At 42.6% G+C, this 14,105-nt stretch overlaps 2 protein-coding genes across 2 annotated transcripts in view; one reads left to right on the plus strand and one right to left on the minus strand.

Moving 5' to 3' along the window:
- Window positions 1-3,759, plus strand: part of FCMR (Fc mu receptor) — a 27,391-nt gene extending 23,632 nt beyond the window's left edge. Inside the window, exon 7 of the mRNA XM_078156356.1 lies at window positions 2,432-3,759. Within this exon, the coding sequence (XP_078012482.1) occupies window positions 2,432-2,452 (21 nt within the window). The 3' untranslated portion in view covers window positions 2,453-3,759. The remainder of the gene's footprint in view (window positions 1-2,431) is intronic.
- On the minus strand, window positions 100-10,412 carry IL24 (interleukin 24). Its single transcript, XM_021003088.2, has 5 exons — window positions 6,408-10,412; window positions 4,474-4,536; window positions 3,151-3,309; window positions 1,486-1,560; window positions 100-761 (listed from the first exon to the last, which is right to left on the minus strand). The coding sequence occupies exons 1-5, from the start codon at window positions 6,567-6,569 to the stop codon at window positions 678-680; spliced, it is 543 nt and encodes a 180-aa protein (XP_020858747.1). The 5' UTR covers window positions 6,570-10,412; the 3' UTR covers window positions 100-677.
- Between the last annotated feature and the right edge of the window lie 3,693 nt (window positions 10,413-14,105).

The raw sequence follows: 14,105 nt of genomic DNA on the forward strand, positions 1-14,105 counted from the left end.
TGATGACAACAAGGAAGAGGAGGAGGAAGAGAAGGGGAGGAAGGGGATGAAGAGGAGTAGGAAGAGGAGGAGGAGGAAGAGGGAAAAAACAGTCACACCTTCAGTTCAATTCAGTATTTATTGAGCACCCCCTGGGATCCCCCATCACTGTGCCAGACACCACAGTGGACACAAGAGAAATATTTAATCCATAGATCCAAGACCCAGTTCGAAAGGGACATCAGAGGCCATCTAGTTCAACCCCCTCCTTTTATAGGTGAGGAAACTGAGACCCAGGGAAATTAAGTGACTTGCCCAAGGTCACACAGGTGGTAAGGATCAGAGGTAGTATTTGAACCCTGGTCCTCTTATAGTCCTCCCATATAAATAAAAGGGGTGTATAGTCTCCCAATATAAATAAAAATAAATTATTAAATACATCTGGAATAAATACAGTTTACAACTAGCCAGCATTTTGTCATCTGCTTTGAGAATTATTCACAGCAACTTAGTGTAGCCTCCCTGAGTAGACTAGCTGAATTGTGGCTACTAAAAAGGGAACATAGACAGGCTGGGAGCAGCCTGAGCACAGGGCAACATCACTGGCAGGAAGAAAGGACACATAGAAAAACCACAGGACGGGACGTGGCACGCAATTGAAATGGTGGGGAGTTTTGGATAGCAGGTGGGCTGCTGTATCATGGCCGAAAGGCTTTCTCCATCCAGGCTAAAAGAATGTCCACTTCTCCCAAGGCTTTTGTCAGCCTCACTTCTGGGTTCAACTAAAGGGCAAGAGAAATTAGGTATTAGCCAAGTGGAGGGTGCAGTGCTAACCACTGAGTTCTGTTCTGAGTCTTGTTTTCTCCATCAATAAATAAAGGAACTGGGTAGATGATCTCAAGGATCCCTTGCAACTCTTAAATGCTAGCTGTGAAATGAGAGGCGGCAAGCCCCAGGGCAAGACGAAAAAGAGGAGAGAAGAACCACAAGATAATCAAGTGGGGGAGAGGGGTAATAATAGCCTCCCAGCTGGAAAAGGGACAGAAGATGAGACAATCACACTCTGTGCAGTCCACGACAAGTGTAAGTCAGCTATACCCACTGACCTCCTGATCCATCCTGGTCCAGTGGAAAGGGTGTTAGATTTGAAGTCGGAGGAACTGGGTTTGAATTCTACCTGATATTTTCCAGATAGATTTCTTTCACTGGAGCTTGCTGCCTCTCATTTTTGGCTGGTCACATGTATAACTCAGCGGGCATCATTTTCCTTTCCTATAAAATGGTGCTAGGCTAAATGAGCTCTGTGGTCCCTTCCAACCCTAGGCCTATGCTTTTATAATTTCACATATTTCCTGGAACGATACTAATGGATCCACCTGCTCTGAAGTCTATCATTGAGTTTTTCATCCTGTAGAAGCTGCTCAACACCTACCAGGCTAACAAACTCCTGATCTTTGTTTTCTACCCACCCTTCAGTTACCCCATTCCCCAAGACTTCAGACATACCTTTGTAAATTCTTGCTGAAATAGCTGAAACTTCCTTTGGGAACTCTCGCTTAAAGAAAACATCCCTCTTTCCTTCTGCAGAAGAGGAAGAACAAGAGAATTGGGGTCAGTGCACAAGTCTCTTCTCCCTCCCTCCCTAGATAAGGACACTTTTTTGGGTGGGTGGGTGGAGGGACATATAGGTTCTTAAAAGCACCCAATGGATGGTTCTGTGACCTGTATCCTCAGTGTAGCTACCGAACAGGGAGGAAGTTTCTTAAAGCTGCCACCCCTAGAGGCAATGTGGTACATTGAAAAGTGCATTTAGTGTCAGAGGCCCTGAGTTGAAATCTTGACTCTGACACTTACTCCCTATGTAATCTTGAGCAAATCCTAAGCAAATTATATAACCTCCCTGAATCTCATTTTTCTTGCCTATAAATTGAAGAGGTTGGATTAAGTGACACAGTGGCACAGTTGGATTAGGTGGCTGGCCTGAAGTCAGGAAGACCTGAGTTCAAATCCAGCCTCAGACACTTCCTGGCTGTGTGTCACTGGGCAAATCACTTAACCTCTGTCTGCCTCAGTTTAATCAATTGTAAAATGAGTATACTAACTGCACTACCTCACTGGAATGTTGTAAGGATCAAATGAGATATTTGCAAAGTACCTAGCACAGTGCTTAGCACATAGTAGGTGTTTAACAAATACTTGTTCTTACCCCCCACCCCAAAGTCCCTTCTAGCTCTAAATCTATTATTTTATTATCTTATAAATTTTTCCTGATTAATCTTGACCCCATCCTGGACTCTCCTTTAGCCAATTCCCTTCTGTTCTTCAGCTCACTAATTTTGCTGTGCTGACTTTTCATGCATTTCGATGCGTGGGTGTTTACTACAGTCCCTAGAAATGCTAGATGGCTCACAATCTCCATGAAAGTACAAACTGAGACTTCTTTTTGTTCTAGATCTTCCCACTGAGAGTCTAGTACGGGACTCCCCACACCTGGGACCATTGGTCTGAGCTATCCACTGTGATCAGTGAAGTTGGAAGGGACCTCAGGGTTCATCTAGTCTCACCCATGTCTGAGCAGGAATCACTTCCACGGTATCCCTAATAAATAGTCATCCCACCTAATGATGAAGATCTCCAATGATGAGGAACTCACTACTTCTAAAGGCAATGATTTAGATATACTCCCCATTCTCTGCACATTTATAACTCCACTCCAGCAACTTTGCCCCTGTGTGGGTGCCATTCTGCTTTTCAGTTCTTTTCTCTGGGTTACCTTCCTGCATTAGAATATAAGTTCTTTGAGGGTCTTTTTCTGCTTATATTCATGTCCTCAGCAAATAGTACAGTGTCTGGCATATAATCAGTGTTTAATAAATGCCCCATCTATCTATATCTATACCTACATTTATAAATCTACTTCTCTCTGTCTCTGTCTCTGTCCCTCTGTCTCTGTCTGTCTGTCTGTCTGTCTGTCTGTCTCTCTCTCTCTCTCTCTCTCTCTAACTACATGTCCTCTGAGTAATGAGGCGATAGAGAGGGGGGAGAGAGAAGACCAAGCCCTCCCTGTCCAAGGTACTGAGCTCACTAAACACTGGGTCATTGTTTGTGTCAGTGACAGTCTGCAGAAGCAGACACCCCTGGACCCAGTCCCTAGCCCTGGGCCCCACTCACACAACCCTGCAGCTTCTTCAGGATGGCAAAGAAGTTGTTGGCCAAAGTAGTGAATGGTGTCAAGATCCCAAGTTCCTCTGCCTTTGTGTGGTACTTAATGAAAACGTTGCTCAAATAAAAATTCAGCAGGGAGTAGTTGAGGTGACAGATTTCAGCCAACTGGAGAAAGAAGGCTAGTTAGTACCAAGGTCCTCCATTCTGTACTCTTTGGTCCTGGATGTTTTATACTCCCTGAATCCATTAGATTGGATAGTAATTGTGTCACCTAGGGCAAGAGATGTGGAAAGAGTATACCTAGGTCTTGAAGGACCCTAATGATAACTTTCTACAACCAAGGAGAGGAATCTCTGGGAAATATTTGGGAGTATTGTCTTTTTTGAGGAGGTAGCTGAAGAAAGAGGTGAAAAGAGAGAGAGAAAAAAAGGAAGTGGGGATAAAAAAAGAGAGCAAGCTCTCTGAGGGTGGGCACTGTGTCTCATTCATCTTTGTATTCTCACAAAGGCCCAGTACTTTGTACATAGTCAGCACTTAACAATATGAGAACCAGTCACATCAAGTGATAGAAAAATGTTACTATCATTTTACTCTGAAATAAACATTTTCATCTTATCTCTATTTTCTTTGTCTTATGAATTTTAAATATGCACTCTTAACTGATACAACTTGGTTCTTTGAGGTGTTCTTAAATTCCAGTCCTTCTATGAATAAATGTTTATTGAATGAATGAATAAAAAGAGGGTGAGAGATGTGATCAAGAGAGAGAAAGAAGGAAGTGATAAAGGAGGGAAAAGGAGGAGACAGTAAGCTCCTTGAGAGTGGGGATTGTGTCTCACTCATCTTTGTATTTCCATAGCATCAACAACCGTGCCTTGCAAAAAATGTTCATTAAATAAATGAATGAATGAATGAATGAATCAGTAGGGGAAAAGAAGGATCAAGATGAAGAAAGAGGAAGTGAGAGAGGAAGTGGGAAAGAGGTTGGGGTCATGATCTAAAGCAGACATGCGGGTCGTATACACTAGAAAAGATGAAGTAACAAGTTGAGATAATTTTCTGAATAATGTAGGCAGGATGTTTGTGGGCTTGAGTTTCTGTCTGCATCATCCCCAGTAACTGAATTCACCAGCCTCTGCACTGTCTATAAAAAGTTCATCCCCAATCCAGAGGTGAGGGATTTTAGTCTCTCCAAAAGATAGATCAGCCTCTCCCAGACTCCTAAGTCAGCCTGAGGCAGACCAGAGCCATGAAGCCAGGCCCTGGGCAAAGAGATGTGGTGCCTCCCACTTTTTCCATCCTGCCCACCGTCCTGAATGACCCATTTACCGAGGCATTCCGGAGAAACTCCTGCCGCAGCAGCCGGACGTCTGTGTTGTTGTCCAGGGCTTGCTTGGGGAACAGAAAAAGAAAATCATGCTGGAGAAGGTAAATAGAGCAGGAGTAAACTTTGCAAATAATTTGCCACACTCCTTCAGCAGTTAACATGCTACTCAACCCACCCAATGTAAAACCAAAGGAAAAATGGACAGACTGGCCTAAGGAAGTGAAAGCCTAGGAGTCACACCATGAATGGGAAGTCTGAAGGGGCTGCTTTTTTGTGTGCCAGCACAAAAGACAAGTGCTTCTGGAAAATGAAATATTTAGGTAGTTGCTGACCCTGGGCAGGGCCTATCTGACCTTCCTCAGCTATTCCTCTATGGGTCCAGAGCGGGATATCCTAGGATCATCAATTTTTAGAGCAGGGAGGAGCCTCAAAGACCATCTAGTCCAATGCCTTCATTTGAGCTTGGAGCTACCTGAGTTTGGCCTAGAGCTTCCTGGGCCTCCATTCCCTTCCTGGCTCTGCTTCTGACTCTCAGGATTTTACCATGATGCCTCAGTCACCTTTTCACACCAGGACTTCCTTCAGCTCTTGGGGTCTTCTCACTCTGGAACATCCCTTGGCCTCTCTAGTTCCCTTCTCCCAACGGTAGCTTCCTCACAGGGCCTCCATCATGGGGTCAGACCCAACTGGCCATGCTTCATCCCCCTCTCAGCTCTGCTACTGGTTCTCCAGATTTTATCCTCATGGCTACCTTCCTAACCTCTCACCTCTTGAACGTTTCAGTTCCCTTTTGTGTGTTATCTTTCTCAACTAAAATATAAGCTCCTTGAGAGTAAGCTCTACCTTTCCTTTTCCTGCATTGCTGCCCTCAGATAGCACAGCACCTAGCATATATTAAGATTTTAATAAATGTTTGTTGCCCTGACTTGCCTGACCTACCCCAGCACTTAGAGATGCCATTGCCCCATTCCCTGATGAGAACATCTTAGATTTGTAGGTTTTTAAGAGCTGAAAGGGATTGTAGAAACTAGCTAGTTTACCACTATACCCATTTTACAGGTGAAGAAACTGAGACAGATTGCCTTGCCCCAAATCTCACATCTAGTTAGTGATGGAGCTGAGATTAGAGTCCAGGCTAGTGTTCTTTCCATCTCATTTCCTTTCCCATCTTAGCATTTTACATTTTGAGCCCCCAGTCATTGCCACTGTACTTCCTACTCCAAGGATTTATGATATTTTCATTTAATACTTTCAACTGAGTCTCTGGAAGCTCAGGAGAAATGTACACTTAGATTTTACATGTTGTTCCCACATCTCAGGTTAGCCACCTCCATCCCTTCTTGGCCCATAATTTGACTAGGTAAGAAGGCAGGAAGCAGCATGGACCCAATAAAACAGGAAGATCCTGGGGGCCTGAAAATGTTATTGTACTCCCCATCCTCTTCCACCAATTTCTCTCTAAGTGGCTAATGCCTGGAAGATCTAGCTCCAGTCCTTTTGGGTTCTGCTTATGCCACCACAGGCTCATGGAATTATAGATTTAAAACAGAGACAATCTAGTCTAACTCTTTAATTGGGCAGCTGGGGAAACTGAGGCCCAGAGAGATTAAATGATTTGCCTATGGTCAGACAGTGTCAGAAACATGATTTGAACCCAGATCATCTGAGAGTAAAACCAGTGATTTTTCCACTGTGTAACCCTGGGAGAGTCACTTAGCCTTTGCCTGCCTCAGTTTCCCCTCTGGTAAAATGTGGTTAATAATAACACCTACCTCCCAAGGCAGTTTCAAGGATCAAATGAGATGATGTTTGTAAAGGACTTAGCACAGTGACTGGCACATACTAAGCTTTTAATAAATGCTTATTCCCATCTTCTTCCCCCCTACCACATCATTTTCACAATGAAGCCCTGCTAGGCTGGGCTTACTTTACTTACCACAGTGCTCCTTATAGACTGGAAGGCCCTCCATAAGTCTTGAAGAATTGCCCGTTGTACCCAACAGTGTCCAAAGTGGAATTCTTGACCCTCAGCTCCCAGCTCTGTGCTCCAGAGAAAGATGAGCAGAAACATGGAAGAAGAGAAGACAGCCATCTGCATTTCTTCCTACTGCTGTAGAGGAATGAATTACTCCTGCCAGAAACAGAGGGAGCTGTCATGGTGTGACCGAGGTTACCACTCCTTAACTGACCACTAGTGCATTTCAGGGGAAAAAGACATTGGGTCTTTGGTCCCAGGTACTGAAGTCTGCCAATAGTAGGATCATGGGCACAAAGAAACCATTGTGGGAAACCTTTATGATCAGGGAGTCTAGAGCTGTGTTTCCCAAACTTTATCACTTGGTGGAACATTTGTGAGTTCTCTGAGGCATACTGAGGGATCGATCAGTCCACCTTCACCCCCCCAGGGTCATAACTAGGCATTTTGGTACCGGGAGTGATGAGCACAAAAATATTTTCAAGTCAACTTTGAGAGGCAAATTATGTCAGGAACAGGGAGAGACCCTGAGATATAAGGGCCATCTATGGAAAAACAAAGACCTTGGAATACGTGAATGTGAAATTATGGAAGAACAGATGAGCCTGAGCCAGTGAGGAGCTCACCTGTATTAGTGACCAGAGTGAGTAGGGATAAGGAAAAAGTATATCTTGTAGCTTCCTATTTTAACTAATTCTTCATGCCAACTCAGCACTAAGACCATTTTTTTCCCTATGATGCTGAAGGAATGTAAGCACTTTAAATACCTTCTAAATTTCAGTGCCCTGGGACAAAGCCCTGGTTATTCCATCCTAGTTTTAACTCTCTTCTTTCCTTCAAACCTTGGTCTATCAATCTGTCTCTCCATACCTACCACATACAACCATTATATTATATGCTTCCATAGAGAGATCTAGCCCTAAGGGTCATTGAAGCCTGCACAGAGTGGATATTTGTCCTTTATACTTGCCGCTCTAAGACATACCATTTCTATAAGGTATGCTTTTGGGTGCCTTCTATTATGAGACACTCCAATACCTAGTTCACCAGGTCCTTGGACAAGTCTTTTGTGTGTGTATGTATGTATGTGTATACACACACACACACACACATATATATATACACATGCACACACATTTTGCTCTTCTCCCTTTTTTCTTCACCATAACTATTTTTATCTCCATTCTATTTCCTGTGAGGCATTAGGCAAGTTGCTCTACTCTCTCAATCTAGTTTCTTCATGTGTAAAATGAGGGAATTAGATTTATTTTACATCTAAGGTCTCTTCTAGCTCTAGATATATGGTCCTATGACCTCCCATGGCAAAAAAAAAAAGGTAACATGGTACACAAAAATATGCATTAAAGCATGCATTTTGGGAAATAGAGGTCTTGAGGTTTGATTGGGTCTCAGGCCCCTCAGTCTCTCACCTTTGGCCCTACATACAAGTAGGTCCTTTTCCTTCCTAAAGGTTTATTTTCCCCATTTCTTACACAAAGAGAATCATTCCTACTAGGCTCTCTGAGGGCAGGTATTGTACTTTCCCTAAAACCTTAATATAGTACTCAGCACATAATAGATGTCTAAGAAATGGTGATTTTTAAAAAATATTGTCTCTGTCTTTTCCTCATCTATAAAATGGGTATACATCTACCTTCAAGGGTTATTGGAATGTTCAAATGGGATAATGTATATAAAACACTTTTCCAACTTTGAAGTGTTATAAAAATGCCATATTAAAAAAAAATTCCTGCCTTCCAGGGCATTGAGTTCTGACTGAGAGAAGTTAAAAAAAGAAAAAAGAAGAAATAGCTGTCAGAGGATAGGAATGGGTAAGAATGTAAGGATTATATACCCCTATTGCCACCCTGACTCAGTCCTGACTCTAACAACTAGGTTTCCAGGAAAGAAAGTAAGAAGTCAAATTTTCAGATGAGTCACTTTTATTAAGCCTTCCCATTAAAGTTGACTTGCTTTTAATAAAGCACAAGAGGAGAACTGAATTTGTTAAGAGAATAGGCTATAGAATCATAGTCTTCTTGCTGGAAGATACTTTAGAGATCACTTTAGTACAACCCTTTCATTTTACAGATGGGGAAATTGAGGCCCAGAGAGATGAAATGACTTGTCCAAGGCTACCCAGGAAATATGTGGTAGAGACAGGCCTTGAACTCAGATGTTTTGACTCTTAATCTAATGAATCTCCTGTTGCAAAGACACTATTTCTCATCTCTGAAGCCAGGTAAAAATTCAAGTCATTTTCTACGAGGTTCCAAAGCAGAAGACAGTTTTCCAATGTCCAATCTTTAATCTGGGCAGGATGATAAGAAGAAATATATATCTATAACGATCACAGATGTCCCAGATAAAATAGACCTGCATAGGTCATTGGGTCCATTACCCCACATCCAGACAGGTCTGTCCTTGAACCAACCCTCTCAAACATCGCTGTTTTCTCTTCTTATGAACTTCCAGACTGAGAGATTCTGCAAATTCAATACACTGTTTCTTTCCCACCCTGTTCTAGCTAAAGTTGTTCCCTCCTGTACTGTGCTGGGTTGAACAGTTCCATATAATACCTTTGTCTGGATGCTTCTTAATTTTATCACACCCAAAATAGGCTGATAATAACGGAAGCAAAAAGTCAGTGGAACTGTTAACTTTCCCTTAAAGGAAAATATTCACCAAGGAAAATCATGTCCATTACTTACCTTGGATTCAGGGAAAGGGACTTGAAAGCTTGGTGCCTACCTCTGAGACAGAGGCCCCGAGAATCTGTGATTCTCTATGGACCTAGCTGTCTGGTTTTATAGAGGAGGAAGGATGAGCACTTTTCGTGGTGGGTACCTTTGTACCTATCAGGGATGTATCAGTAGCTTGGAATTCTCTCCTAACCCAATTGAAAGTCATTTCATGCATTTATATGTACACATTTGTGGGACTGTCAGGCTGGGGGTGGGGAGAAAGGACTCTCAATCATGATTAATTAGAAAGTTACTTCACTACCTGGTAAGTTCTCACTTCCAGGCACCTGGGGCATGTTAGCTTTTCCTTTACAATAGCACAGTGGGGGAGGGGTCTGAATAGGCTGGATTGTCCAGGATAATGTTCCTGTTGTGGCTTCAGTCTAACTCTGAAGTCATCCATATGGGATAACGTTTTAGCCTTTGCTTTCTTGGGGGAGGATTAGGAGAAGTGTCTGGTTGCAGGCTCATAGATTTAGAGTTTAGAGATCATCTACCCATCCCCTCATTTTACAGATGAGGAAACTGAGAGGCCAAGAAAAATTAAGTGACTTGCCCAAGGTCACACAGCTAGTACATAACAAAGGATTAGCACTTACAGACTCCAGCTACAAATTCATTGACCTTTCATTTTTACCACTCTGCCTCTGTCCAGTTCCCCCTTTTTACAGATGACAAATTTGTGGACCAGAGAAGTTAAGGCTTAATTCCTATCATTCCCTTTAATTCACTCCCCAAACTTGTCTACCTCTATTCATTGAACTTATTATTACATCTCCCTTCTCCTATCTCCCATGCTTAGCCCAGGCTGTGCACCATCCCTGGAAAGCACTACCTCATCACTTCCCTATTTTAGAATGTTTAGCTTCCTTGAAGGCTCAGGTCATGTGAAGGCTCCTTTGGGGATCTTCTGAGCTGATTAGCTGTTAATGTTTTCTTCCTCTGGATGAGTGGAAATGGCAGGGATGAAAATGAGGCTTGGAAATCCCAGGGAGTGCTGAACTAGAGGGGTTTAGCTCTTCCCAGGATCCTTGCTGGTGGCCCAGTTTGAAGGTCTAGACAAGACAGTATTGATCAGGGTTGGGGAACCTGTGGCCTCCAGGCTACATGTGGCCTTCTAGGTCCTTGGGTGCAGCCTTTTGACTGAGTCCAAGTTTTACAGAAAAAATCCTTTCATTAAGGGGATTTGTTCTGTGAAGCTTAGATTTGTTCACAGTACAAATGAAGTTTGGATTCAGTCAAAGGGCCCCACTTGAGAACCTAGAGGGCCACATGTGGCCTTGAGACCCCAGGTTCCCCACCCCTACCTTAGGCTGACATAGACAATCTAACCAGAAGTATGGTAGATAGAGAGATGAATAGAGCATCTATTAAGCACTTACTGAATGCCACACACTGTACCAAATGCTGGAGATACAATACAGAAAAAAAAAAGAACAATCCTCACCCTCAAGAAGCTTGCATTCTAATGACGGAAGGTGGTGGTGGTAGTGGTTGTCCTTCGTTCTTGAAGAGGACCAAAATGACATCACTATGCCAGAGTCAAGTTTCAGTGGCTGATCAGACCGACCACAGGTTGGGTATAAATAGTTCATGTGAACATTTGGGGTGGATTCTCTAAAATTTCACATCCTGTGTTTCCTTTGAGCTGTTTCAATTCTGCTTTGCTCACAGAGCACAGCACCTTCTCTGATGTGGGCACGCCATGCTGGGCGGTCCTGTGCCAACGTCTCCCATGTCACACAATCAAATGAGGGAAGGTAATATATAAAAGAGAGTTGGAACGTGAATTGGGTGGGGAAAATACTGGCTATGAGCCAAAGCTGCTGGGAAGAGGTAGAAAGATTCAGAGAGTGGGAGGGAGGGAGCAAAGAGTGAAGTGAACATGGATGGTCTGGGCACCTCATTAAATGGTGATCCAGGCCAGAGACTCGCCAATCAGAGGGGAAGACCACAGGGCTAGAAGTATCTTCAGGGTGAGTTGCTCAGGTTAGTCATGCTCACTCACTCACTCCTGGCTCCCAAGTATTCATCTGGAACCATCCTTCCCTTCTAGATACTATTCAACTCTTCATCTTTTGTCATTTTCTTCCTACAGTAATTTAGATTTTCCTACAACTGTGTGACTCTGAGTAAAATCACCTCCCTGTCCCCTCAGTGTTCTCTGCCAGGACCTCAAAGACCTCTTCCACCCCTCACAGCCAATAAGCTTCTTTCTCTATAAAGTGAGGGAGGTGAAGTAGATGGCTTCTAAGTTCCCTTCTAGCTCAGAACCTATTATCCTATGACACCTGAGCTCTCTCTGAACCTGGCACACTTGTTTTAGGAAAGACGAGGTCGAGATGTGATGGATGAAGAAAAGGGGGAGAGGTGTAATGCACAGGTAGCAGTTATTATTCCTTTGATCCTTGTAGACCCAAAACATAGGGCTAGTGTTCAATACTGGCCTTTGGTTTCCCCTCAGTTATTATGAAATTGTGCTCTAAGTTACTGTGGGGAGAATTGTAGAGGCAGACAGGAAGTACCTGCCTAGGATCTAGGGGTGGGTCAGGATGAAGAGAAAGAACCAAAGCAGGAAATTGAGGAGGTAAATGAGGGATTAGAATAATTGTAATCCTAATTGGAATATTCATAGTTGCCTGGAAGGAGATCTGAGCTATTACAAAAAGGCTGATGAGGTCATCGGATACTGGGCCAAAAAGTACAGTTGGGAGGAAGCTAAAAGTATTATCTCTATCTTCAATTCAATTTGACAAGCATTTATTGAATGCCTATTATTTGCTCAGCTACTCAATTTGAATAAAAGTAGTGGAGTTTATTAGATTGGGGGGATGGAGATAATATAAGCAGATAACAATAATAAACAATAATAACTGAAAAGTGCATTGGAAGCAGATAGGTTGGGGTTTGCATTATTGGGGAAAGCACCCACATCAGTGAAATTATGGCTCCTTTGAAGTATTCAGGTACCAACTATATTTTGTTATTCAGTTGTTTCTCAGTCAAGTCTGACTTTATGTAATCCCATTTGTTTTTGTTTTTGTTTTGAAAGGTACGTATCAAAGGGCTATGTGAGGTCTGAAAAAACATCATTACAGCCAAGGCAATCAGGCAAGGCTTCCCAGAGGGAATGGAACTTTAAAGCTAGATAAAGATGAAGCTAGATAAAGAGGAGAAATGAGGACACAGAAGGCATAAGGGAACTCAATGGAAGTGGAAAAGTACAGGGTATATTTGGAGGACAAAGAATCGTCTATTTCTACTGGAGTGTGGAATAGCATGAGACAAGGCTGTCAAGAGATAGTGGCATCATTGTAATGGGAGATTGATTAGGAGAATCTCTGATCAATTTGAGACATCCTCCCCATCAAATCTAGTTGATGGCATGGTGGGGTGTGGACTTTTGCTAAAATGACTGCTCTCATGGATCTAGAGACATGCCCTAGCTCCATTCTGGGAGAACCCAAAAAACTTCTCAACTGCTCCTCGAAGACCAGGGCTGCCTCCTGGGGATTAGTTGACTGAGATCCAGGAGACCAGACTTCTTTTGAAAAGCCAAGCCTACTTTTCTCACAACCCTGGACTGAGGGAGCTATGGATTTATTCCACCTTTTAAATGCTTTTCTCCCTGAACTTTTAGATCAAAGTACAGTGAGGGGGGAAGAATGCATCCTTCTTTACTCCTCCCACACTCAGCAGCAGAAAATAGAAACCCACAGCTGTGATATGGCCCTTGATTCAAGACCAAGAATCCTGTTATAATATTCACTTTTTAATTTGGCAGTTGGGGAGGCTTAGTGCTTTTAGCTCCTATAATGGGGATCACTGAGAACAAGAGCTGAAACTAGGGTTGGTCAGCTAATGCTTTGATCCAGGATACAGAAATGCAATGGGTAAAAACAGAGGAGTCTAGCACCTAGTTATAAAGAATAATTAGCTAAAAATAAGAAGGTTCTATAACCAAAGGGGCCTCATAAACTATCTAACCCAAATCTCTTCATTTTATAGATGAGAATACTCAACGAGGCCTTGGAAAGCTAAATGACTTCTCCAAAATCATATAGATAGATAATAAGCATCTGAGTCAGAATTTGAACCCAGATCCTTTTACACTAGAGCTTATACTCTTTTTAAAACATTTATGTGATTTTTTCCCAATTACACATAAAGATGATTTTTAAAATTCATTTTTGTAAAATTTTGAATTCCAAATTTTCTGCCTCTCACCTTTCCCTACCCCCTTCCTAAGATGGGAAGCAATTTGATATAGGTTTTTTATATACGCAATCATATAAAACCTATTTCCATATTAGTCATTTTGTGAAAGAAGAAACAGTTTGCAAGAAAATCATTTTGCAAAAGGAAAAAAACCATGAAATAAAACAAAGTGAAAAAAGCATGCTTCGATCTACATTCAGACTCGATCAGTTCTTTCTCTGAATGTGGATAGCATTTTCTTCATGGGTCTTTTGGAATTGTCTTGGATGTCTGTATTGGTGAGAAGAGCTAAGTCTATCACAGCTGATCATTGCACAATGTTGCTATTATTGTGTACAGTGTTCTACTGATTCTGCTCACTTCACTTTGCCTCAGTTCATGTGAGTCTTTCCAGGTTCTTCTGAAATCTGCCTGTAGAGCCTATACTCTTTCTACTGTACCAGATGTCTTTCAAATGGCTACTTCCTCCCCTGGTTACCATAGCCCAGGTAAGCTCCTTCCAGACCAGGCCCTGTCCTGTTCTCTCTCTAAGCAGTGTCCTGCTTAGCAATGGCCTCAATATGCCCTTGGGCATTTGAAACAGAAGCCCCTTTCTATAGGGTGGTTTTCTCCCAAGAGACCTTGTACCTAGGGATCAATGTCTCTCCTTACCCCAGGTCTTTTCTATCACTTCACTTAATTATAATTGTCCCTAGTG

This window comes from Phascolarctos cinereus, unplaced genomic scaffold (assembly GCF_003287225.1).
Source record: "Phascolarctos cinereus isolate Bilbo 61053 unplaced genomic scaffold, phaCin_HiC Scaffold_5;HRSCAF=322, whole genome shotgun sequence".
Classification (NCBI taxonomy): Eukaryota; Metazoa; Chordata; class Mammalia; order Diprotodontia; family Phascolarctidae; genus Phascolarctos; species Phascolarctos cinereus.